The sequence below is a fragment of the Hypomesus nipponensis genome, chromosome 15 (assembly GCF_054491055.1).
Source record: "Hypomesus nipponensis isolate SF chromosome 15, ASM5449105v1, whole genome shotgun sequence".
Taxonomy (NCBI): Eukaryota; Metazoa; Chordata; class Actinopteri; order Osmeriformes; family Osmeridae; genus Hypomesus; species Hypomesus nipponensis.
The window spans coordinates 17,003,254-17,028,033 of NC_140375.1; the positions used below are offsets into that span (position 1 = coordinate 17,003,254).

General features: G+C 43.5%; 2 protein-coding genes across 6 annotated transcripts; one reads left to right on the top strand and one right to left on the bottom strand.

Moving 5' to 3' along the window:
• On the top strand, positions 1-9,320 carry ccnl1a (cyclin L1a). 2 transcript variants are annotated; one of them, XM_084673812.1, is made up of 11 exons: positions 1-303; positions 783-857; positions 1,148-1,257; positions 3,381-3,501; positions 4,159-4,223; positions 6,258-6,357; positions 6,477-6,581; positions 6,686-6,827; positions 7,083-7,194; positions 7,974-8,072; positions 8,196-9,320. In XM_084673812.1, exons 1-11 carry the CDS (start codon positions 64-66, stop codon positions 8,659-8,661), a joined length of 1,635 nt encoding a protein of 544 aa, XP_084529938.1. In that variant the 5' UTR covers positions 1-63; the 3' UTR covers positions 8,662-9,320. The 2 variants fall into 2 exon arrangements, with proteins under 2 accessions (XP_084529938.1, XP_084529937.1); XM_084673811.1 differs by lacking the exons at positions 1-303; positions 783-857; positions 1,148-1,257 and adding an exon at positions 1,790-1,916.
• A 1,219-nt stretch (positions 9,321-10,539) lies between these two features.
• On the bottom strand, positions 10,540-23,799 carry LOC146257839 (uncharacterized). 4 transcript variants are annotated; one of them, XM_084674392.1, is made up of 2 exons: positions 23,667-23,799; positions 10,540-15,816 (listed from the first exon to the last, which is right to left on the bottom strand). In XM_084674392.1, the coding sequence occupies exon 2, from the start codon at positions 15,688-15,690 to the stop codon at positions 13,849-13,851; it is 1,842 nt and encodes a 613-aa protein (XP_084530518.1). In that variant the 5' UTR covers positions 15,691-15,816; positions 23,667-23,799; the 3' UTR covers positions 10,540-13,848. The 4 variants fall into 4 exon arrangements, with proteins under 4 accessions (XP_084530518.1, XP_084530517.1, XP_084530519.1 ...); XM_084674391.1 differs by lacking the exon at positions 23,667-23,799 and adding an exon at positions 18,274-18,525; XM_084674393.1 differs by lacking the exon at positions 23,667-23,799 and adding an exon at positions 16,845-16,960.
• Between the last annotated feature and the right edge of the window lie 981 nt (positions 23,800-24,780).

The window sequence follows — 24,780 nt, forward strand, 5'->3', positions numbered from 1 at the left end:
GGTTCACCGTTCGTTAAGGGTTTCCCGGCCGCGTTGTCGTGTTTGTGTGCATTTAGGGCGAACATGGCCGCAGGTCCTCTCTCCGCAGTTTCCAACACGTCTACAAATAACGATGGAATTCTTATCGGCGACAGAGTGTATTCGGAAGTTTACCTTACTATCGACAATTCACTTATACCAGAGGAAAGACTTTCGCCGACCCCGTCAATGTCCGATGGACTCGACCTGCACATCGAGACCGACCTTCGAATCCTGGGATGCGAGCTGATTCAGTCGGCTGGTATTCTTCTCCGTCTGCCCCAGGTGAACACATAGAATGAACATAAATGTCAAAAATTTGCTTATATAATGTCAGACGCTGAGCCGAAACCCTGAGATACTTGTGCTGTATAATTAGCTAACGTTATTATTAGCTAGCAGTCACGCCGAATGTACTCAGAACAAGGCCTAATCGCTAGGCCTCATGTAGCTAGACAACAGTAGTGCTAACGAGAAGCGAATTCACGGTTATGGGTAGCTAGCTGGCGTGTTTGTTCGCATACAGACATAAATATATCCCATAGGTGCATTGTTTTGCTAACTAACTTGATCAGTGGACGACAGTTTTCTAATGGTATCCGACCATTTAATTACATGGGTCTGAAACCCATTTTATTTGCTATCCAGCAGATAGCCTTGTTGCTAGCTTGTACCTAAACAAAATGGCGGATGTCTATTGTGTAATGCTTGCGATGTTACGTTAAGTGTAAGGTTCATTTGTGTATTCATCTTTTTACTTACAGGTGGCTATGGCTACCGGGCAAGTTCTCTTTCATCGGTTTTTCTACTCCAAGTCGTTCGTAAAACACAGCTTCGAGGTATGTAGTCTAATTGCAACTGTCACTTGTAGTTTCCACTAGCTAGTGCTATCCAGCTGATTCATCATACTGTGCTTGTCGTAACAAAATCGTTTACTGCGGCCGCCATGTTGAGGTTTACTGTAACTAACTAGGTACAATGACGTATGCCGTATGTATTGCATGTCACGTAATCCCACTTAGTATGTATATAAATTTAACGGACAAAACGGGTACCGCATGTTGTTTGTGTTGTGTCACGATCACAACTTCTTTAAATATTTCCACGTCCTTTTATTGTGTTTTGACAGATTGTTGCCATGGCCTGTGTCAATTTGGCCTCCAAGATCGAAGAAGCCCCAAGACGAATCAGAGACGTTATCAATGTTTTTCACCACCTGCGACAAATCAGAGGCAAAAGGTAAATGTCAACATTGAAAATTATCACAAAATAATGTGATCTTTTATTTCATTGATTCAAGTCTGTTGGACAATCTTCATGTTGTTAAATCTATTCCATCTAGCATCACATTAGTAAATTGGTTACATTTCCTTGTTTAGTAATTGACCTGTTTGATGTTGATATGCTCTTGATGTGAAAGTGCCCTTCTGTTGAACCATGTACTCTAAACTATTTCAAAACTTTTCAGTTTCCTCTACACTGATCAATGGTAGTTGCCATGTATTCACTGCTATCTACATAATCAAGTAGATATGAGTGAAGTCGAAACCTTAACAACCTAAACATTTTTGGCCTAAATTCAACAATACAATATAAGTCCAGGCACACCAGTGTTTGCTAGTGTGCCTGTGGTCTACAGAGCAGAGCCTAGACCTAGAAGAGATCTGTTCACTTGCAACTGGGAAACTGTGGTATTAACTTGGGTTCTCTTTTCCCTTGCAACCAACTAACAGCGACCAGCTACATTTACCAAACCCTGGGTGATGTGGAATGGTACGTAGAGATGAAGCAGTCGGCATGACAACCATGAGGTGTCGCTCCCCCCCCACCCCCCTCCCTCCTGTTGGAGTCGCCCGTGGTCTTGAGTCACCGCGGGGCCCTGGGATCGGGGATGACAGGTTGGCCGCAGGTCCTAGGCCCCTCAGTGCTCCTTGGGGACTCCTGAGTCTCAGTATAAGCCTTGGGTGCACCCTGGGTAATGTAGTCTTGACTACTATATGCACTAATCAATATTCAGGACCTCCTCATTCACCGAATTTCATTCATGGCTTTCAGAGAAATATCGCCACTCCTCGTCTGCACTTGGTGACATGTCTGTAGGTTTCTGTGTTTAAGATTATTGGAATTGTTAGCATCGGAATACTTCATATAATTTAGATAGGATAGACTGTCTTTGGTTGTGGACATATGCTTAAAGTTTAAGGCCACCAGTGGAAAATGGTTAAGTTTGGATTACTTAAAATAGAAAAGGAATTGCCAGTAAATATCTTAAGGTCATCAGAGTTATAAGTTTGTTGTATTGAAACGGTCATTAATGACTGAAAAGCATACGTTAGACAACATCTTGGTCTTGTTTGATCTAAATATGGTCTTGTTTTTAGTCATACAATGATCATTACTTTGAGAAAATACTTTTGAAAATATAGATATATATTTAAGTTATTCATTATTTGGCATCTTTAGTTACTATTAAGAGTTAGTTTAAGTAGTGTTTTGGAACTTAACAAACATCAGAAATGTATGGTGTTCCCTAGCTATTTGTCTTAAGTTTTTGTGACATGACTTCAGATGCATTAGCACCCTGTCCAACAAAATAATGAGCTTTATTTGCCATGAGAGTTAACACAAACATCTAGTTATGGCCTTTTGGTCTGTTTCAAAAAGGCACAATGCTATTTGAAGCACAACATGAGGTACCTTGTTGGAGAGTGAAACACTACCAACAGCAATATTCTGGTTGTGTGACTCAGACAGGAAGCAGCTGTACTGTCTGTATTCTAGAACATTCTAGTGTGTTCTGGAAGATTAAGACATACTACACCATATAACATAAGGCTGCTTTCGTGCATTAATCTGTTTTTTTGAGCAGTTTTTCTTGCAGTTTGACCTTATTGTCTTAACTGTTGCCTACATAGACATTTCTTGACACGTCAAGAGTGCACAATTAGCTGATTTCCTTTGTCGTACTAAATGTTAAATGACATTTCGTACAATGTAGGTGTATATTAGTTACCCGGTATTGACTTTGATGCAACAACTGAAAGATGTGCTTTCATTTTTGTTGAGGTGTGTTGTGTGTTGATATTCTTGTGAAACCTGTGAATCGTGGTGATTGAGGCTGACCTGGTCCAGTGACACCCAAAGCTCCGACTGACACGTCAGAAGTCAACCCGCCTCCGCCCCCCCCCCCCCCCCCCCCCCCCCTCCTCCCCAGACACCATTCAAACCTGCTGGAGCCGGTGCTTTAGTTGGTTGGAAGGAAGGAAAAGGAGTCTTCAGAAGGGCACTTTCCTTGTATGTCATTTTAAGTGGGGGGAGAAACATCAAATTTTGTTTGTTATTTTAATTCTTTTGCGAACTAGGAGTGCAAGTTCATTGATTCTTGATCAGAACTACATAAATACCAAAAACCAAGTGATCAAAGCTGAACGGCGGATCCTGAAGGAGCTGGGCTTCTGCGTGCACGTTAAGCATCCTCACAAGGTGAGTGTCCTCGTGTTTCTCCTCCACCCTCACCACGCTCCTCCTCCACCCTCACCTCGCTCCTCCACCCTCACCTCGCTCCTCCACCCTCACCTCACTCCTCCTCCACCCTCACCTCGCTCCTCCTCCACCCTCACCTTGCTCCTCCACCCTCACCTCGCACCTCCACCCTCACCACGCTCCTCTACCCTCACCACGCTCCTCCTCCACCCTCACCACGCTCCTCCTCCACCCTCACCATTCTCCTCCTCCACCCTCACCACACACATCTTCCACCCTCACCACGCACATCCTCCACCCTCACCACGCTCCTCCTCCACCCTCACCACGCTCCTCCTCCACCCTCACCACGCTCCTCCTCCACCCTCACCACGCACATCCTCCACCCTCACCTCGCTCCTCCACCCTCACCTCGCTCCTCCACCCTCACCACGCTGCCTCACTGCACCTGTTCACCGTTCAGATTCATTAGTCACCAAGGGCATCCACGTATAGCATTACCAACAGCAAATGTGAGACTGTCGCTTAGCAACACAGACAGGACGCAGCTGTGCTGCTTGTGTTCTAGAATGTTATCATCTTCCACCGGCTCAGTCTCTCTCTGTGTGTCCTTGCCGCCTGACAGGTGTTCCATAACGTGTCACTGTGTCGTTACAGATCATCGTCATGTACCTTCAAGTCCTGGAATGTGAGAAGAACCAAACGTTGGTCCAGACCGCCTGGTAAGTTTCTATTAGTGCAGCACTAACCCCCATCACCCCACCTCATGTCCCCAATACCCCCCACCCCACCCTTTGTAATCCTTCACCTAACTCTCTGATGGATCAGTTTGTTTCTTCCAACTTGTTTTTGCGCCTCAGTCCTAACATGACTTTTCAAAATAAAGGTCTTTGGTTCTTCTGGTGCCTGGGGGAACTCAGTTTAACTTTGTCCTTTCTCTCTACTCTTTGATTAAAGGGTAGTCCATGCTGGTAAGTCTCATAAAGAACCTCTGAACTCTGCCTCCTCCAACCACATGACCTCAGGAAGCTCCCCCCCATTGGTTGGCTGCCCTTCTCCAGACAGCCAATCCCAGTGAGAGCTCTGTGGCGAGATCACTGAAGGGGGCGGGCCTTTCCAACTGCCAACATCATCATGTTTTCTCTTGGGGGTGTCAAAAGGATTTGTATTTTTTGTTTTTGTTGGTTTGCTTCCAAGGTTACCAGTTTAAAGACTTTTTTTTTGGTAGTTTAGATTTAAATACTGCATTATACTTTTTTTTGTCAAGTTTACCTGAAGTTTGAAGTGAAGTACATACATATATCTATTTTAGATGTAACCGTTTTTTTGGGTATGTGTAATGCAGTAGTTGTAAGTGACCTGTTGACCTGTATCCTGTCCCCCTCTGCCGTGGTCTCCAGACGAGCGTTCCAGGATCATCCTGCTCAGGACCTGTCTCTCCAGTCACCCTGCAGCCTATCTGTATCCACTGTCCCGTCTCTGTAGAGCCAGCTCAGCTCAGGGCCCAGGTGCTCCCTCCCCAGCCTGGGGGAGACCCCTGGGTGTGCTGCCTCGGACGCTTCAGTAGAGCCGGAAGGTTCCAGAAGGTTTTTTGTTGTCTTTTAGAGATCGTCGGGGCACACACACTGGGGTCTTCTGACACGCAGGGAGCTGACGTGGAGTAAGAGCCACGAGCGGAGTCAGTGTTTAGGGTTATTTGTTGTCTGCCTTGTTATGTTTGACTCGGGATAAGTTGGCGTTTTTGGGGAGGAAATGGGAGAGGGTGCACCGGAAGCTGTTACCACCTCATCTGCCTGTATTCATCTGCGACATGTATGTTCCTGCTGGGGCATAGATGCTTACAACGATCGCTGTGGCAGTCGACACTCACAGCCTCGCGTCCATCTCCCGTCTAGTCGTGATAGTGCTGGCTGCTACCCGATCACACTTAGTGTAACAACCAACCGAGCGGAGCTTTTACTCTCAGTAGTTTAGTATTTCATTCCATAGCACCAGTCTGAACTGTCCTCTCCTGCACGTCCCCTCTGTCCCAGACATGGAATGACAGCTGTCCAACCATCCAGTCACAGCATTTAAACTACCCACTTAACTCTCCCCCCCCCCAGTATGTCTGCATGTGCAGTTGTAGGCATGTGACATTATCTACATGTTCAGTGTGTAAATGATGGGTGGAGTTCAGCGTGTGCACTTTGAGTGGAGCAGGCCTGGATGTAATCCACGGTATGGTAAGATATCTCTGTGGTACAGCCCCCTGCCCTGACCCAGGGCCCAGTCCACTGGAAGTGCTTCTCATCTGTCGTGCATGGACGACCCCCACCCTACATGGAGGCACCAAAGAGAGAGAGAGAGAGAGAGAGAGAAGGACAAAGTTAACCTAGAGAGTCTTGGTTCATGTTTCTGTGTTATGGTTCTACTGCAGTGTTGCTCCCCTCAAGCTTGCGCTCACCAGCCCGGCCTTGGACACAGCTGTGGCTTGCGGCAGGCTTTTGCTCCAGCCTATCTCTACCATCTCTCCCACACACCCAGCCTGACATCCAGGCTGTATAGGGTGGGTGTAAGGGCAGGTAGGTCAAGGCCTGGGACTGTCAGAAAAGCCTGCCTCAAGCCTAGGGCTCTCTCCTTTGGTCCTGGGCGGGCTTGGCGACCACAGCTGTGGATCAGGGCTGGGCTGTGATGTTGTGGGGGCTGGTGGACAGAGGGTTGAGTGTGGGGGCGAAGGTGCCATGTTTTCTGTATGTGTCTCCTGTGTGTCGTAGGAACTACATGAACGACAGCCTGAGGACCAACGTGTTTGTGAGGTTCCAAGCTGAGACCATCGCCTGTGCCTGCATCTTCCTCGCTGCCAGAGCCCTGCAGGTGGGTGGTGTAGCTCTCTCCGCTCTTCCACCCCACCTCGTGCCCCTTTACCTCTCTCACCGTTTGTAGATACAACTGGAGATCAAACCAGTATTAGATCTTACTATCCTTCTCTCTAGATGCCCCTGCCCTCCAGACCTCACTGGTACCTGCTGTTCGGAGCCACTGACGAGGAGATCAAGGAGATCTGCATCACCACCCTCAAACTCTACACCAGGAAGAAGGTAGCACACACATTGTCCGCACTAAGCCAGATATATCCTCCACCATACTGTTACCGATCTTTTTGCGGTCCATGATTGCAAGGTCATCTTCCCTGTCTCCTCAGCCTAACTACGATCATCTGGAGAAGGAGGTGGAGAGGAGGAAGATGTTCCTGCAGGAGGCCAAGCTGAAGGCCAAGGGGCTGAATCCTGACGGGACTCCAGCGCTGTCTGCCCTGGGGGGCTTCTCCCCCGGCTCCAAACCTTGTGAGGGGAACCTTTTATTCTAAATTCAACCTTTGTTCAACCAGGAAAACCTGTTGAGACGATCCTTTTTTCAAGGAGACCTGACCACGAATGGCAGTAGAGCGATATTCCAAAGTTACATTGACCTCATGTATGACAGTATGCATCATTACGCACCTACTTCCTGTTATAACCATTGCCTTCCTCGTTCAGTAGATTGGACTGCAGATTGGTCCACTACCAGAGGATGAAGTGTGTGTGTTTATGTTCTCCCAGGTTCTCCTAATGTTGTGAAGTCAGAAGAGAAGTCCCCAAACCCCCAGAACCTAAAACCTGTCAAGAAGGAGACGGACAACCGAGCGCAGGGCTCCAAGAGCCCCCACAACGGGTGAGACGCACACACTACTGCACACACACACACACACACACACTACTGCACACACACACACACACTACTGCACACACACACACACTACTGCACACACACACACACACACACACACACTACTGCACACACACACACACACTACTGCACACACACACACACTACTGCACACACATACACACACACTACTGCACACACACACACACTACTGCACACACATACACACACACTACTGCACATACACACACACACTACTGCACACACACTACTGCACACACACTACTGCACACACACTACTGCACACACACTACTGCACACACACTACTGCACACACACTACTGCACACACACTACTGCACACACACTACTGTACACACACACACACACACACTACTGTACACACACACACACAGTACTGCACACAGTACTGCACACAGTACTGCACACAGTACTGCACACAGTACTGCACACACTACTGCACACACACTACTGCACACACACTACTGCACACACACTACTGTACACACACACACTACTGCACACACACTACTGCTCACACACGCACACACAGTACTGCACACAAACACACACACACACACAGTACTGCTCACACACACACACACACACACACACTACTGCACACACACACACACACTACTGCGCGCACACACACACACACACACACCACTGCACACTTACCTCGTACTCCCTCTAGGCCCAGAGCCGTGTGAAGCTCATCTCCCCTGAGTGTAACGTCTCTTCTCTGCCCCCCGTCTCTCTCAGGATGAGGAAGGAGGCCAGGATCGGCAGGAACAGCAGGAGTGGGAGTGGCTCCCGGTCCAGAACTCGCTCTCACTCACGTTCCCGCTCTCCCCGCAGACAGTAAGATACCTTTCCTGCATCTTTAACCGGGGGTTATTGGGAGTTGATGTAGTTGGGTGTAGGCCTGTCTAAGCGCCACCTCTCTCCTGTCTCCCCATCTCTCTCCCCCCTCCTCCCCCGTAGTTACAACAGCAGACGCAGTCGCTCGGGCACCTACAGCTCCCGCTCCCGCTCTCGTTCGCACAGCCGCAGCCCGTCGCCGCGGCGACATCCGCCCTCGCCGCTGCTACCCCACCTCAAGCCGAAGCCCAGTCACCATGGCAACAGCGAACCCAAGCCGCCGGGTCGCCGCAGCAACAGCGGCGGGGGCGGGGCCCACAAGAGGAAGCGCTCGCGGTCTCGCTCGCGGTCGCGCTCGCCCTTCAAGGGAGAGAGGGAGCGGGAGAGGGAACGCAGCTCGTCGGATCTCTCCTCCTCCAAGAAACACAAGCACGAGAGGGGCGGAGGCCACCACCACCACCGCGGGGGCGGGGGCGAGCGGAGGGAGAGGTCCCGGTCGTACGAGCGGGAGAGAGAGAGGGAGCGCGCTCACAAGAGCAAGCACCACGGCAGCAGCGGACACTCGGGGCACGGACGGCACCGCCGCTGAGACGGGCTGGGAGAGGAGGCCGGACCCTGACGATGACTCCTCCTGGGGCTTCTCAGACCAGGGGGACGAGGCGGCCCAGAGGAGCTCAGCTCTGCCACCTCCTGGACGGCTCCTGGCCTGCAGCAGCCTCGTTCATTCAGCTTTGATTTCTGTCTCTTCCTCCTCTTCAAACACCCCCCCAACCCCATTTTTTTCCCCAAAAAAACTTTTTTAGTTTCAATGTAAAGTTATGGACTATGGAAATGACATTTACAGTGTAAAGATGGTGTAAACTGCTGACGTATTGTGAACGCTTTGATTTATAAAAGCCCTACTCAGTGGAAGAAGGAATGAGTATGTATGTACAACAATAAAAGGATCATTCAGGAACGACATCACGACTTTTTGCACATAATAGACTATGGGAGACAACTTACAAGGGTTGTGTTTGTTAGATCTATGATTTGGACAAGCGTGCGTTCTTCTAAAGCCGTATTCTGTACAGACGCAGAGATTAACTGGGGGTCTCCAGAATGAGAGAGGCCATATTTTTTTACAGCTGTATGCAGACTCTTGATTTCCAAACCTTTTAGGATCGTGGTGAATTTGTTACACTGGTTTTTAGTCTGCACGTGTTCATGTCAGATTTTTACTCAATAAAAAATAAAAATAAACCATGACAGCAGTGTCACTGGGTTCTGTCTATGAAGCTGGATGAACAAAGGTAAAGTCATACCCTTCAGAAGGTGAGTCAGGCTTCTCTGTGTGAATGTAAATTCAACATTAAGAATAAACAGGTCTTGGTGTCATTTTCTGGTATACATGTCTATAAGGCCAACTCAAGGCCCCTCTTCTAGAACATTCTAAGGTGCTGCGACGGTCACGGGACGTGTATCACTGTCCTCCATACCGCTCAGTGGGGGTTTCACCCGGTCTGGTTGCGTGCATTACCACAGTCTACCACTAGATGGCAGCGGTAGCCTGTGCAGATGTGCAACAGATGCTCATGTACTCACTGTCAACTAATTGAGCATCTCTTCTGTGCTGTGAATTATATTCACAGGCAACACTCACACAACAATTTTTATTGTAAGTCGACATTGTGATCCTTGCAGGTGTGCGCCATCCCGTTATGTAAATCTGACTTTGGAGGTTAATCCTCAATCGCCAAATATCCTGGTAGGACAACGCTGTCTCTATGGTGATTCTAACAAATAAATTGCAGTCATTCAATGCATTCTGTGTGAATGCAAGGGAAAAAGTATCCCGAATTCAGTCCATAGACTTGTGTTGTGTCTGCTAAGAGTTTTGTCATTTCAGTACGAACAAATGTGCTAAACAAATTGTTTTTGTTGCTTGCCACACTGTTTTGCTAATCTGTTTTCAATAGGTCACCGATTTCGGTGCAACACCTGCATTGTTTACAGTCTCAGGCAAGGGCAGAGATTGCAGAATTCAAGCGACAAAGAACTGCCACAGGTAATATAACTTTATTTTCTGACACCAGTTTTATTTTCCATCAATCATTTTGCCTTTACATAAATGAATCTCGCAATGTATTCGCAGATTAAGATTACCATTCAACATATGTATTCCTTTTATGACGAGGCAGAACCCATCTATGTCTTATTACCTGCTTAATGTCCTTGGCTCGAGCACTCAGGACACCAGCATAACAGGGCTGAAGGGGTGCATTAACGCTGGACAAACTTGATGGGCACGCTCACGGGTAAGTCTTGCCTAATTCACATCTGGGACACTCAATAATCCTCTCTCAAAGAAAGAATCATTAATGAGATGTGTATCTCAACACTCAGTTGCCAAACTTAACAAATGATATTACATTGTACAACATTGATAGAGTGTCAGTTGGTGGCCAGAAGATACACGACAATTAAAAAGATTTTACTTTGTTTATTACAACAAGCTTGGATAATATGACCATCCACGACAGAGTGGTCAGATGAGTGGGAAAGAGGTTTCACAAACTTCCTTATATACAATAAATAACAATAAATAGCTTCCACAGAACGTGTCCTTACAAGACACAGCATGTGGTCAGCAAGTTCATACACCTGAAAGACGGCCGGTGACATCATCGTAACTCATAGAAGTCTGTTTCTGCATGTTTCCTCCTTACTATCTCCAGTGAGTCTGGACAGGTGTCACATTTCTATACACTGACCGGGCCTCCCTGTATGAACTCTTGACCTGGACGAACTTGATGGGTATGTTATGTTTTTTTTTTTGGGGGGGGGGGGGGGGGGGGTAAGTCTTTTCCCTAAAGTTGCCAAACTTAACATGAAATTATATTACATTGTATATAACATTGTATCCATAGATGAACTTGACTCTGAAAGTATGGTGTCAAAATGAAGACTTTAATAAGAAAATCAATAAAAACACAATCATGAAACTATAAACACTAATAAAGTAAAAATAATAAAATATAAGGTATAATTCTTGCCTGTCTTGCTTGTTCTGGTTCTTGATCTTCTACTGTACTTTGTATGTGCATCTGGTGTATTTAGCGTGACGTACAGTGAATGAAATATTATGTAATTGTAGCCAGTGTGAAGCGGCTTCTCTTTGGCATAGCTGGTAGTGGTGGCTCTTGGGAAGTCGGAGATGGCGTGTTCAACCCTCAGTGAAGGGTGGACACGGTCCAGAAAAGTCTGACGGAACTCGCAAGAACACGTCCGTTACATACCGTCACGTAATGTCCTCAGACAGTTCTTTCCAAAGCATAGGGTGCTAATGCTAAAATCCTTAATAATACTTCAGTATTGACACAATTATAGGGGTTCATCAGAACAACTAAGTATTGTATTCCTTTAAGTACAGATACAGTTTCAAGAAAAACCTGCATGAGCCTCAACAGGTCTTGTAGTTAAAACAATAACAAACAAACCAATCTTACTCAACAAATGGGTCAGACACACAGACAGTCTAAAGGGCTGCACAGATAAAGGGGGTAAACCTGATAATTCATATTGAGCACCTTGATGGGTTTTGTCTGAAATTTCAAATGTGTGCTTCAAAACTGAAAGGTGTCAGCCAGTGTTTACCAAGATTCTCCCCAGTCTGACACAGCTTTCCCTCCCGTGTTACAGGGGTAGAGTATGTTCCCTGTGTCTGGTCATGTTGGACTGTAGATCTGGTGTTACTGCATGTGCTGTCCCAGTAGGTGCAGGCCAGTAGTTCTTCCAGCTGTGCGTCATACAGAAGTTCTCTCAGGTGGTGACTGCTGCTGCTTTTCTATCATAAATGTGCAAGAAATTCTTCAATAGGTCGTTTGTTTGACATAAATAGTCAGGGTGGGCTGCTTAGATCTTCTCTCAGGGTAGGGCTGGGCGGTATGACGGTATATACCGTGCGACGGTAGAAATGTGTCTACCGGGAGAGATTTGGCTATACCGTTTCAACCGCGGTATACTTTTCAGTGTTTCCCACAAATGAAATAATTTGTGGCGGTGCGTCACAGAATCAACACCGGCCGCCACATATTGCGTTTCGTTTTTAACACTATTTAGGTTAAACACGCAGCAAATTCTTTCAGCTGCATATCCTTTCCCTGCTCTCCCTCCGTCTCTCTGTCACTTACGCGTCTTTCTCACATACATAGTCACAACGTCAGCAACGATGCACCGTTCTAGTAAGACAGACACCTATAACAGCGAGCTTTCAGCATTAGTGCCGTAGCTAAAGATCTAGGAAAGTTCAGGCTACTTTTCGCTAGGTACCTACGAACATATATTAATCAAAGGTTCCCCTTCGTTCTTTTGGTGAGAAGTCTCAGGAGCTAGCTACTTACCTGGCATCATGGAGCCGACCAGTTAAATAGTTATTTAGCACTAGCGTTGCTACCTGTATATGCAGAAAATATTTGTTTGTGGTTGATTTTGTGAAGGTGTGAATCATTTTGGATGAATATTTAATATAATAAAGTTCTGTGTAACAAATTATTAACGAAGGAATTATTTTGAACCCCCCCCTAATGAGGGCATTAGGGCGGATGGCATGACTGCGCATCAGCCAATCGGAACTCTCGTTCTCAACTTTTTTTAGTCTTTTGTTTCTAACTAAAGTGTTGTCTCATCATGTGAGGCAGTTGTTTTTGTTTGTAATAAATCATCAAGTGTGATGATGAAGTACGGTATGGTTATTTTGTACCATTTCTTAATTTAACTTACTATATCAATTACTATACCGTGATATATACCGTAACCGTGATATACAATTACCGTGATAGGAGATTTTGGCCATATCACCCACCCCTATCTCAGGGGCGTCTTAATATCACTTGAGGCCCCTCCCTGGCCTATGGACTTTTTTTAATTTTTTGAGACCCCCGCCTGTTAATTCCAAAAGTTTTGTCTTGGTAGTGATTGAGTTGCTTGTGTTTTCATTTACGTTCCGTTGCACGGTTTAGGCTAAAATTCAGTTTTTTTGGCAAAAAGTGCCACGTGTCAACGAACTAAGGGAACTGTGCTAGCCTATGTCACAACGTCAGCACACGTTAGCAACGACGCATGGATACAACGTGCATTGCTGTTGTACTTACAGCAAGTATTGTATCGTGCCATGGTGTACAGCATTATACATTTAAGCAATTCAAGACTTACATGTACAGTAAGTAATGTCACATTAAATAATGTATTTAAACTCAAGCTTGTGTGGTGCGTCACTGTCTTCAATGCCACAGCCTAAAATATACTGTATGTCAAAAGAAACGTCTTTAAATTCCAGCGCATTCAAACAATACCCTCATTGTAGTTTGGTTAGCAACAGCAGCTAGGCTAGCTTGCTCGTAGCACAATTCAGCTTCTCCACGCAGGGCTCTAGACTGACAGACCAAAAAGTCACGTTTAGGGGCATATTTTCAGTTAGCAGATGGTAGCTACTGTTTGAATCGCGATGCCATCTGAAAAATACTGCCGATGGTGACAACGTTGTTAAAATAGCTTGTTTAAAAGGGGGTTCAGCGTGTTTCATAAATGGACCCATTTGCAACCGATGCAAGCAAGCACACTACCCTCTATAGTTTTTGTTACATTTTGTGTAGATAAGGGGGAGGGGGGCCTCCCTCCACATCCACCACCGGATGCCACTGTAGAGCAGAGTAATGATACAGCGAATACAGACGTTTATCATCGTTATTATTTTGTATTATTATTAAGAGGCCCCTGATTGGTCGAGGCCCCGGGCTTAATCCCAGGTAAGCCCGTGCAATAAGGCGCCAACTCTGGGATTGCCTGGCTGTTTTATGGTTTTAGCACAGAGGTCTCCAGTGTGGTAGGTCATGCGGTGATGTCTGAGATAGCCAGGCTGGCCAAAGGTTTTATCACCGAGGTCACAGCTGTAGGGCTTCTCTCCAGTGTGGATCCTGCGGTGAACTGTGACACTGCTAGCATGGCTAAAGGTTTTGTCACAGCTGTAGGTCTTCTTTCCAGTGTGAATCATGCGGTGATATCTGAGATCGCCAGCCTGACTAAAGGTTTTATCACAGAGGTCACAGTTGTGGATCTTCTCTCCAGTGTGGATCCTGCGGTGAACTCTTAATTCCTTAGTCTCTCTGAAGGTTTCATCACAGAGGTCACATCTGTAGGGCTTATTTCCAGTGTGGATCCTGCGGTGAACTCTTAATTCCTTAGTCTTTCTGAAGGTTTCATCACAGAGGTCACAGCTGTAGGGCTTATGTCCAGAGTGGTAGATCATGTGGTGATGACTGAGATTTCCAGCCCGGGTAAAGGTTTTACCACAGAGGTAACAGCTGTAGGGCTTCTCTCCAGTGTGGATCATGCGGTGATGTCGGAGATTGCCTGCCTGGGTAAAGGTTTTACCACAGAGGTCACAGCTGAAGGGCTTCTCTCCAGTGTGGATCATGCGGTGATATCTGAGATTGCCAGCCTGGCTAAATTTTTTATCACAGAGGTCACAGTTGTAGGTCTTCTCTCCAGTGTGGATCCTGCGGTGAACTGTTAATTCCTTAGTCTCACTGAAGGTTTCATCACAGAGGTCACAGCTGTAGGGCTTATCTCCAGTGTGGATCCTGCGGTGAACTTTTAATTCCTTAGTCTCTCTGAAGGTTTCATCACAGAGGTCACAGCTGTAGGGGTTAGCTCCAGTGTGGTAGATCATGCAGTGACGTCTGAGTTTGCCAGCCTGGGTAAAGGTTTTACCACAGAGGTAACAGCTGAAGGGCTTCTCTCCAGTGTGGATCATGCGGTGATGTCTGAGACTGCCTGCCTGGGTAAAGGTTTTACCACAGAGGTCACAGCTGAAGGGCTTCTCTCCAGTGTGGATCATGCGGTGATATCTGATATTGCCAGCATGGCTAAAGGTTTTATCACAGAGGTCACAGCTGTAGGTCTTCTCTCCAGTGTGGATCCTGCGGTGAACTGTTAATTCCTTAGTCTCTCTGAAGGTTTCATCACAGACGTCACAGCTGTAGGGCTTATAAGTGTGGATCTTGCGGTGATGTCTGAGACTGCCAGCCTGGCTAAAAGTTTTACCACAGAGGTCACAGCTGTAGGGCTTCTCTCCAGTGTGGATCCTGTAGTGAAGTCTGAGACTGCCAGCCTGGTTAAAGGTTTTATGACAGAGGTCACAGCTGTAGGGCTTCTCTCCAGTGTGGATCCTGCGGTGATGTCTGAGATAGCCAGCCTGGCTAAAGGTTTTACTACAGACGTCACAGCTGTAGGGCTTCTCTCCAGTGTGGGTCCTGCAGTGAACTGTCAAACTGCTAGCACAGCTAAAGGTTTTACCACAGAGGTCACAGCTGTAGGGCTTCTCCCCAGTGTGGATCCTGCGGTGATGTCTGAGATAGCCAGAATGGCTAAAGGTTTTACTACAGACGTCACAGCTGTAGGGCTTCTCTCCAGTGTGGATTCTGCGGTGAACTGTCAAACTCCTAGTATGGCTAAAGGTTTTACCACAGAGGTCACACCTGTGGGACTTCTTCTTTTTAGTGTGGATTCTCATGTGCCACTTGAGTCTAGTGGATGAGGAAAGGCTCTTCCCACATATATCACAGTGATGTGTCTCCATAACTCAGGTCTCTCTTTGTTCTCTGTCTGGTCTCTCTGGATCCTGTATCTAGTCTCTGGAAGCTTTTCTCTGGTTGAGTTTCTCTGGTTGAGTCTGTCTCTCAAATATGATTGGCCAGTAGGAGATCTGGAAGAAACAGTTCCAAGTTAGTGAGAACTCAGCTTTAAAAGAACTCCATTGTCATAATGTCCAGTCTGCATGTGTAATGTTATTTGTACTGGAGAAACACACAGTACTGTGAGAAAACCCTAATCTCTGCCATACAGCTCCTCACAGCTTGGTTTACTTCAAAATAATAATAGCCAATATGATTAAAAGAAGGGTAGGCAGTCAGTGTACCCCTTAAAGATTGGTCGTGTTTATTACTGTATTGCAACGCCCACAGACTGTTTTGATATTACCATCAAACCTTGGGATTGTATTGGTTGCTATCAAGACATTAAGTTACTTACGGCAAATATGACCAGTTATTTTCAACAGCATGGCCTACCCTGCCTTTAATTACTACACAATAAGCATTACATGTGTAAATTAACAGTAAAGAGACTTTGGATTGGAATTGCAAAGTTTTGAATCAAATAATATTAATATGCTCTCTTGCATGTGTCTCATTTTCTATAAAAAATGTAGGCTATAGTTACAACATAGAAAGTACATCACGGAATGATTATGAGCACAACTTATATTGTCTCCATTGCAGAAACTCAGAACACAGCACACTATCTTTACACTGCTTACGACTCACGAGGGCGATCACATTAAAGTTCACAAAACTGGAGTACGTACCTTGAGACTCACAAAACTGTCTCATGTCTGAACCATCTAAATAACATTAAAATAATATGACATACACTTTTCATAACGTAATAACATATCCCATTAATAAAGACAAACACTGAATCTAGCTAACAACACAATGGAAGTAGCCTAAAGCTAGCAAACTAGCACCGAAATTAGTTTAAAGCAAAGTTGAAAATCCTGGATACAACGTCAAAAGCAACACATATAATGCCGCACTTACCATAGTTGTTAAAACTGCAACAGAGCTTTGATCTATAAATAGGCTACATTTGGTCTCACAATAAATGTTAAATCGTAGGGAAACTTCCCTTTACGTGTGACAAACTAGGCTACATTGATTAGAGCTCACGTACCCGTGGATCTCTTGGTCGAGTCAGGTAGACTATATGGCGTGAAGTAAGTGCCAGGAGAGCGAGCTCTGTAAAAACGATTTGTAACTTGCAAAAAAGATTTGTGTGTCTGTAGAAAATGATTTGTGTACTTGCAAAAAAAGTTCTGTCTGCGTAAAAGAAGGCAAGATTTGTGTACTTTCAAAAAAAGATTTGTAACTTGCATAAAAGATTCGCGTACTTGTAAAAAAAAAAAAGAAAAATTGTCTCCGTAGAAGAAAAACACTTGTGTAGCCTACCATATGAAATACAAATAATACAGGAGTTGAGTGTAGTGCAAAAAGTAAAAATTGTTTTTACTATTTGGTAAGTAGTTAAAAATATCCATGGCCATGTATCTTTAATTTCGCGGCAGTTCCTTGCCATTTAGCTGCACAATGTCCAACTAATATAGGTTTAATGACTGGACGTCTAATTAAATATCCGTATACATATTTACATTAAAAAACTATTCAAATTACAACGACTCTTATCCATTAATTTATACTGTTAAGAGAGTGCTAACCGAATAGTCTTTAAATGTTGCATTAAAGATACATGCCCATGGATATTTCGAACTACTTAACAAATGACTCGCAATTGAAATCATCAGCATTCTAGTTTTGTTCTTATTCGCTGACGTTGTTTGTGTGATTGACAGACGAAAATGTCCAATGATACTAGACATAGAAATGGCTATATTTGATGGTTTTGGGAGCAGTGTTCCCGCCTTCTTCTTCTTCTTCACAAAACCTTGTTTTACAAATACACAAATCTGTTTCTTCTACGGAGACAAAACTTTTTTTTACAAGTACACGAATCTTTTTTGCAAGTTTCAAGTTTTGTCCTCATGTTTGTGGTCTCTCACGCTTTTGATCTTATAAGATTTAAAAAAAAATCGTGTAGTGTGTCCCCAGCATAAGATGGGGGAGCATCTTATCTACACCTTTTAAATTGGGTAACGGGGTCCAGCAGGGCGGTATATTATCCCCAGCCCTGTTTAATATCTGGACAACCTTTCCATGCAGCTGGGGGGATGCAGAACAGGTTGTATGAAATGTGATTCCCTGGTCAACCACTTTATGCATGCTGATGACCTAGCTTTACTATCCCCTAGCAGCAGTGGGTTTCAACTGCTGCTTAACATCTGGTCTAATTATGGGGTTGATTTTGATGTTCAATATAATGCCAAGAAGAGCGGTTATAATTCCCTCAAGCATTCGTGGACACAAGCGGTTTCCTTGCTACAGGTTTATTCATTTAGTCATTTGCAGACGCTCTTATCCAAAGTGACTTACACTTATTCTCTGAATACACCGTGAAAACTAAGCAATATAGACACATTAGCTTAACACGAACATAAAATGACATGTAAATAACGTACAACACGTAAATACAGACTGAAACAACATACCTCGTTGGCTGTATACTTGAACAATGGAATATAAGTTTTTCTAGGTATCTTTTTGCTCGTTGCTTCTCCCATGCACAAGCTTCCCACAAGGCCTTGCGCGAAAACTTCAAAATAAAAGCACTTTTCTCTTTCCAAATGGTTACTAAATAATACTAGCCTGACGTTGTCATACTCATAATTCTAGTCAGAATATGAGTCTGAGAACTCTCCGTTGGGCTTTGACTACGGAGCGTGTTTCAAACTAGCCTGGAAAACAAATGCCTCTTCGCTCAATTGGATAGACGTACAACCAATCAGAGCAACGTAATATGTTGTTTGTTCAAAACGAATTCAACTTAAGGGCTCTTTTGTGACGTGGGTGATTACGTTACTGTTGATCATCTGTCCATCATCGTATAAAGCCCGCCCTGGCTATTTCATTGGTACGCCCAGATTTTGTTTTTCTGTAGTTGTTCCCCAATACCAGACCCTCCAGACCCAACTTCCCGACCATTTTTTTTTGTGGGCGGGGAGAAGTTGGGCTGGCAGCCAGGCAAAATAATACTGAACGAAAATTTTAAATAATGACAAACGTTCAAATCAAATGATACCAACTATTTACTAACCGAGAGTGAGGTCATGCCGGGAAATATCAAACTGAGGCTGGAACAAACTCGGCAAAGCCGAGGTTTTATATTTCCCGGCATGACCGAACGGTCGAGGTTAGCAAGTAGTTTATTATGGCATTTGTAGCTTCTTTGCATTTTGTAAACGAAAATAAATGGTGCCTCTAGGTTAATTATAGCTAGCTCAAGTCTTCTCACGGTGTGTTTCATGTGTTGCCTAGCAACTCATTAGAAAGCGGACAACATGGTTCTGCTAAAATGGCTTTATTTATTTTTTTGAAAAAAATAGAACAGAATATACAAGATAACCAACTGCATTCAATAAAACATTTTATTGTACAATATGTCCAGTGTTCTTCCACTCCTTTTGTTTGTAGTGAGCAGGTGATCTAAATGTCTGCTTTTCACGAAACCTTAGACCGCAGTAGGCTAGTAGATGCATGTAGTTGAGCTAACTAGCTAGTCAGTGGACCTGAAATTCCTGCCGAGCGTTGCTGGACGATAGGGGACCCAAGACTTAATCTGCAATTCGTTGTTGCTAGCTCTAATCAGATGTACTACAGGCTAATAAGAGCAGACTCTGTAAACTGTATGCCAAGGAACACCAATAACTAGAACTAATTTGACAGACTATAAACCAACGAACTTCTGGTTATGATACACGTGCTCTCTTGCTACATTAAAAGTGTTGCTTAGCTCTGTTAGATAGACCTACAGTCTAGCGCTAACTGTATTAAGAATCTAACAAGCTATTATCTTACAATACATTTTATCTACAGCTGGCTATATGAAAAACTAGGCTACTAATAACAATTAATATGTGGTGGTTAAAATATGAAAAAATGCTGGATTTTCATTAATTTACCAGCTAACTTGCTTCGAGTTCAAGTTTGAAGTTTGTATGATCAATTTTGACAAAGATATTGAAGAAACATTCGGATTGTCAACTGTTTTAACCCGGCACCTAAATATGACGCAGAGGTACGAATATGAATGTCTGTTGAATCCAAGCCCCCACCAAGCCCCCACCCCTCGACTCTCGAGGTAACTCCAGTCAACATATCTAAAACTATCTCACCCAATAATTTTTGTTCGATTCTCGAACCTGGCTCATACTACTAGCTTTTTCATAGAAGATTTTTTCCTGATTTTTGCTAAGATTGAAACCAATCAGAAATGGGTAAACTAGCAGCCCATTTATTTGCTTACGTCAAGAAAAGTTTCCTGGAAACGTGCTCGCGGATACAAACAATGAACGAGAACAAAAGGGAGAATCAGCAAATCACTGATTTACCTGAGCTGAATGAGAACAAGGAGAAAGGATTTGATAATCTACAGCTGCCTGCCTTTATTGTAGCACTTTTACAAATGGTTGCACATACATGACGGTTGTTTGTAGAGTTAATTTCAATCATTTTAAACCATTTTGAAATGAACGCTATTATGCTCATGGCATGACTAAACGTAATTATAGCCTAATATAATTAGTTATAATATCGTGGCATGTTACGGCATCATTATATATTGTTGACATGTTATTCTGAGGCAAAGACAAAGATGAATAAATCATGTCTGATAACGTCAATATTGTTATGGTCGTTATATTGTTAGAACTTTAAGTCAGTTAACACCACAACGATGGCATTAACAATAAGCCAGTAATAGTAAACAACACTCATCATCATTATAATAGTTACAAAGGTATAGCCTTAATTTGCTTTGCAAAGCTAGAACAACGACGTAGCCAGATATTCAGGTTTACAGTTTATTTATCTGACACAATACATAAGCAGTTAAACTATAAACACAAAGCAAAAAGAACAACGTATAGGCCCTGCACGTAGAATACTACAGTACTAATAGTATTGATTTTCGTAAAGTTCACATGTAGGCTATCTGCTTCTTGATCGGACTTCTACCACATTCTGACAGTTTTCTGCAATGCCTTAGCTCCAGCTCACAAGCTCGCGACTGGTTGTCGCAAAGTATGACGTATACAGCTAGTTGCAAGCATGCATGAGTTTCGGAGCTAGGAACAAGCTTCTGCGCAAGACCGGACGAGTCGGTCTGGAAAGATGGCGCGGTCCATTAGGACAGAGCCATAGAAAAAGAGAGTTGCGACACTTCCATAGACTCCCATTGTTATTGAGGAATGCAGAAGTAAAGCGTGTCTCACGCGACCTATAGTTCCAAACATTGTATTTTCCACCGTTGAACCCCATTCATTTTCAGTGTCTCCGAAGCAAGTTTGCTGGTAAATTGATGAAAATCCTGCATTTTTTTATATTTCAACCACCACATATCCATTGTTATTAGTAGTATTTCATATAACCAGCTTTAGATCAAATTTATCGTAAGATTATAGCGTGTTAGATTCTAAATGCAGTTAGAGCTAAACTGTAATTCTAGTAGCTAGCTAGCTATCTAACGTAGAGCTAAGCAACACTTTTACTGAAGCTATAGCTAGAGAGCACGTGTATCATAACCAGAAGTCCGTTGGTTTGGTTATAGTCTGTGAAATTAGTTCTAGTTATTGGTGTTCATTGGCATACAAAGTTAGTCTTCTCATATTAGCCTAGTTAGTAGAGCTAGCAACAATGAATGGCAGATTAAAGGATCCGAAGCAAGTTAGCTGGTAAATTGATGAAAATCCTGCATTTTTTATATATTTCAACCAACACATATCAATTGTTATTAGTAGTATTTCATATAGCCAGCTTTGGATACAATTTATCGTAAGATTATGACTTGTTAGATTCTAATTGCAGTTAGAGCTAGACTAGGGCTAGTATCTAATGTAGAGCTAAGCAACACTTTTTCTAGGATCAAATGAAGTGCAGGAGCTCAATCATTGGACATTTTATACTGCATTTCAACCACTAAAATAATTGTGTGTGTGCCTAGGCTGAGGTTTGTGAACAGCAGACATTTAGATCACTGGATCACTACAAACAAACGGAGTGGAAGAACACTGGACATTTTGTACAGTAAACAATAAAATGTTTTATTGAATTGCAGTTGGTTGCCTTGTATATTCTGTTCTATTTTTATCTATTGAACAGTTGCTGGTGATCATGGTTTGATTCAACTTGCATCAAGTACTACAGATATAAGTGTTGTTAATGTGGTAAATTGTAAGTGGAATGATGAATTTAAAAAATACCAGTTACTTCAACAGTCGAATGTTAAACGTTAAGTGGAACAATTTAGTCCTCATTAGGCTACTGTTTGGTATGTACAGTTCGTAAAGTATGGTAGCTAGCATAGCCATTTCTAGCTCTGCTTCACAATATTGCGTTATGTATTATAAATTAATGTTATACATACATGTTAATAAAGTAGCAGACATACATGATACAACACACCAGTAACCAATTGACATTGTGTTAATATACCGAAAATATCCGTGAAATGAGATGGTGCTGCTGTCTGTCCCGCCGAAAACCATTCAAACAGGTTGACAGCAGTGGGGGAAGCTACCGGAATCACGTCACAAAAAAGCTCTAGCTTTTTTCCTGCGTTTCACTGGCAGTGAGTTTTCACAATGTTGTAGTTCACTCCCTTTTACACCAAAAACGTCAGAGAGGACTGCGTTATGTAGATACGAGTCAGTTGAAGATAGCCAGAATATCGGATTTCTTCATGCGAGCCTGTTTCATTCGTAATTTGCCTGAGAAAGCGACTTCCGTTGGCCAGCTCCATTGAAAACCATTCAAAAAAGTGACAACAGTGGGGCTTTTTGGAACTACAGCGAGCTACATGAACCACGTGATCACGTGTCGGCGAGATCAAAGCGTGTCGCAACTCTCTTTTTCTATGGCTCTGCATTAGGAGCTCTCGCTTGCATCACTGCGCCACTGAGCACTTTTCATAGAAATGAATGGGGACGCCATCTTGGAAGACAGAAGTAGCTGTCTCTAGTTATATTAACTCTATGGTTGAATCTCAAACATGAAACTGATTTCACCTCGGTGAGTTTATCACGTGAAACTAAACAATATCCAATCAGAAAGCAAGCTGAGAGAAGACAGAAGTATAACAAACGGAGTCACAAAAGCAAACGCTTTTCTTTTTTCCGTGAAAACAATTCCAAACACTATCATTGCAATTTCTTCCGCATATAGTCCGCCATGCTTATTCTTAAAATCTCGAAAGATTTTGCAAGATGTCTTGTGTTATCAGTAGGGGCACTGGTTGGAAATCTGTGTGTGGTGTGCTGTCTTTGTCAAATCATGGCACACCACACACTGTTGGAGCAAAACGGCTAAATCTAGGATTTTTTGTCCTCATGTTTGTGGTCTCTCACAGTTTGAAAATCTTATAAGGTAAAAAAAAATCGTTCAGTGTGTCCCCAGCATAAGATGGGGGAGCATCTTATCTACCCCTTTTAAATTTGGTAACGGGGTCCAGCAGGGCGGTATATTATCCCCAGCCCTGTTTAATATCTGGACAACCTTTCCATGCAGCTTGGGGGATGCAGAACAGGTTGTATGAAATGTGATTCCCTGGTCAACCACTTTATGTATGCTGATGACCTAGTTTTACTATCCCCTAGCAGCAGCGCGTTTCAACAGCTGCTTAACATCTGGTCTAAATATGGGGTTGATTTTGATGTTCAATATAATACCAAGAAGAGCGTGGTTATAATTCCCTCAAGCATTCGTGGACACAAGCGGTTTCCTTGCTACAGGTTTATTCTCTGAATACACCGTGAAAACTAAGCAATATAGACACATTAGCTTAACACGAACATAAAATGACATGTAAATACAGACTCAAACAACATACCTCGTTGGCTGTATGCTTGAACAATGGAATAGAAGTTTTTCTAGATAGCTAACATCTTTTTGCTCGTTGCTTCTCCCATGCACAAGCTTCCCACAAGGACTTGCGCGAAGACTTCAAAATAAAAGCACTTTTCTCTTTCCAAATAGTTAATAAATAATACTGAACGAAAATTATGAAATTCTAAATAATGACAAACGTTCAAATCAAATGATACATTTATATAATGTAGGTCTGTAGAACTAAGGATGGCTTGGATATTAAGTTCCCTGCCTTTCAACTTTCTGGGCAAACTCTGGAGGTGTAGTCTTAGGATACTCCTGAAGGAACCCAGGAGTACTGGAGCCAGTGAGCTGTTCTGCAATGTGGGTGTAACCACCTTCATGGCCTTGTTGAGGAATCTTACTTTTAGGTTTATGAGTCGGCTGGACCGCTCTGCAAATGTTATAATTGATCTGATGACAGACCTCTGTCAAGTACACTTTTAAGATCTGGGAACACTGACACAAGTGCCTTTTAGCCCTTTAGATCTACCCCTCTCAGACCATCATTATATACTTTTTAATGTATAAATTATCCTAACAAAAAACAGATTCTTAGTTCAAAGAAGAAATTTAGACGATACAGCTATGATGACATTTTCTGAACAATTTCCTCTATATGAGCCAACTAATCACGATTGCTCTCTGAATGAAATGGTAGAGGAACCTCAATGATGCACTATTATCTGTGTCAGACTCTGTTTCACCACTGAAAACCAAAAAGATATGCACAAGCAGCACCTCCCCATGGCTGAGAAATAAAAATGTTAGTGATATTAAAAGAAAATGCCGTGCTGCAGAGAGAAAATGGAGGAAAACAAAGATCATTATCCAATACAATATCTACAAAGATACACTAACTATCTATAACAAAACCATCCGTCTAGCAAGGAGAGAATATTTCTCCAACATTATTACAGAAAATGCCAAAAATTCCAGACTTTTCTCCACCATTGACCAGCTGTTAAACACTGTCCCTGTCCCACATCCTCAGCAGTTAAATGTGAAGAGCTTGCTTTGTTCTTCAAGAACAAAATAACTTTGATCAGAGCTAGTATTATTAATAGTGGGGTCGA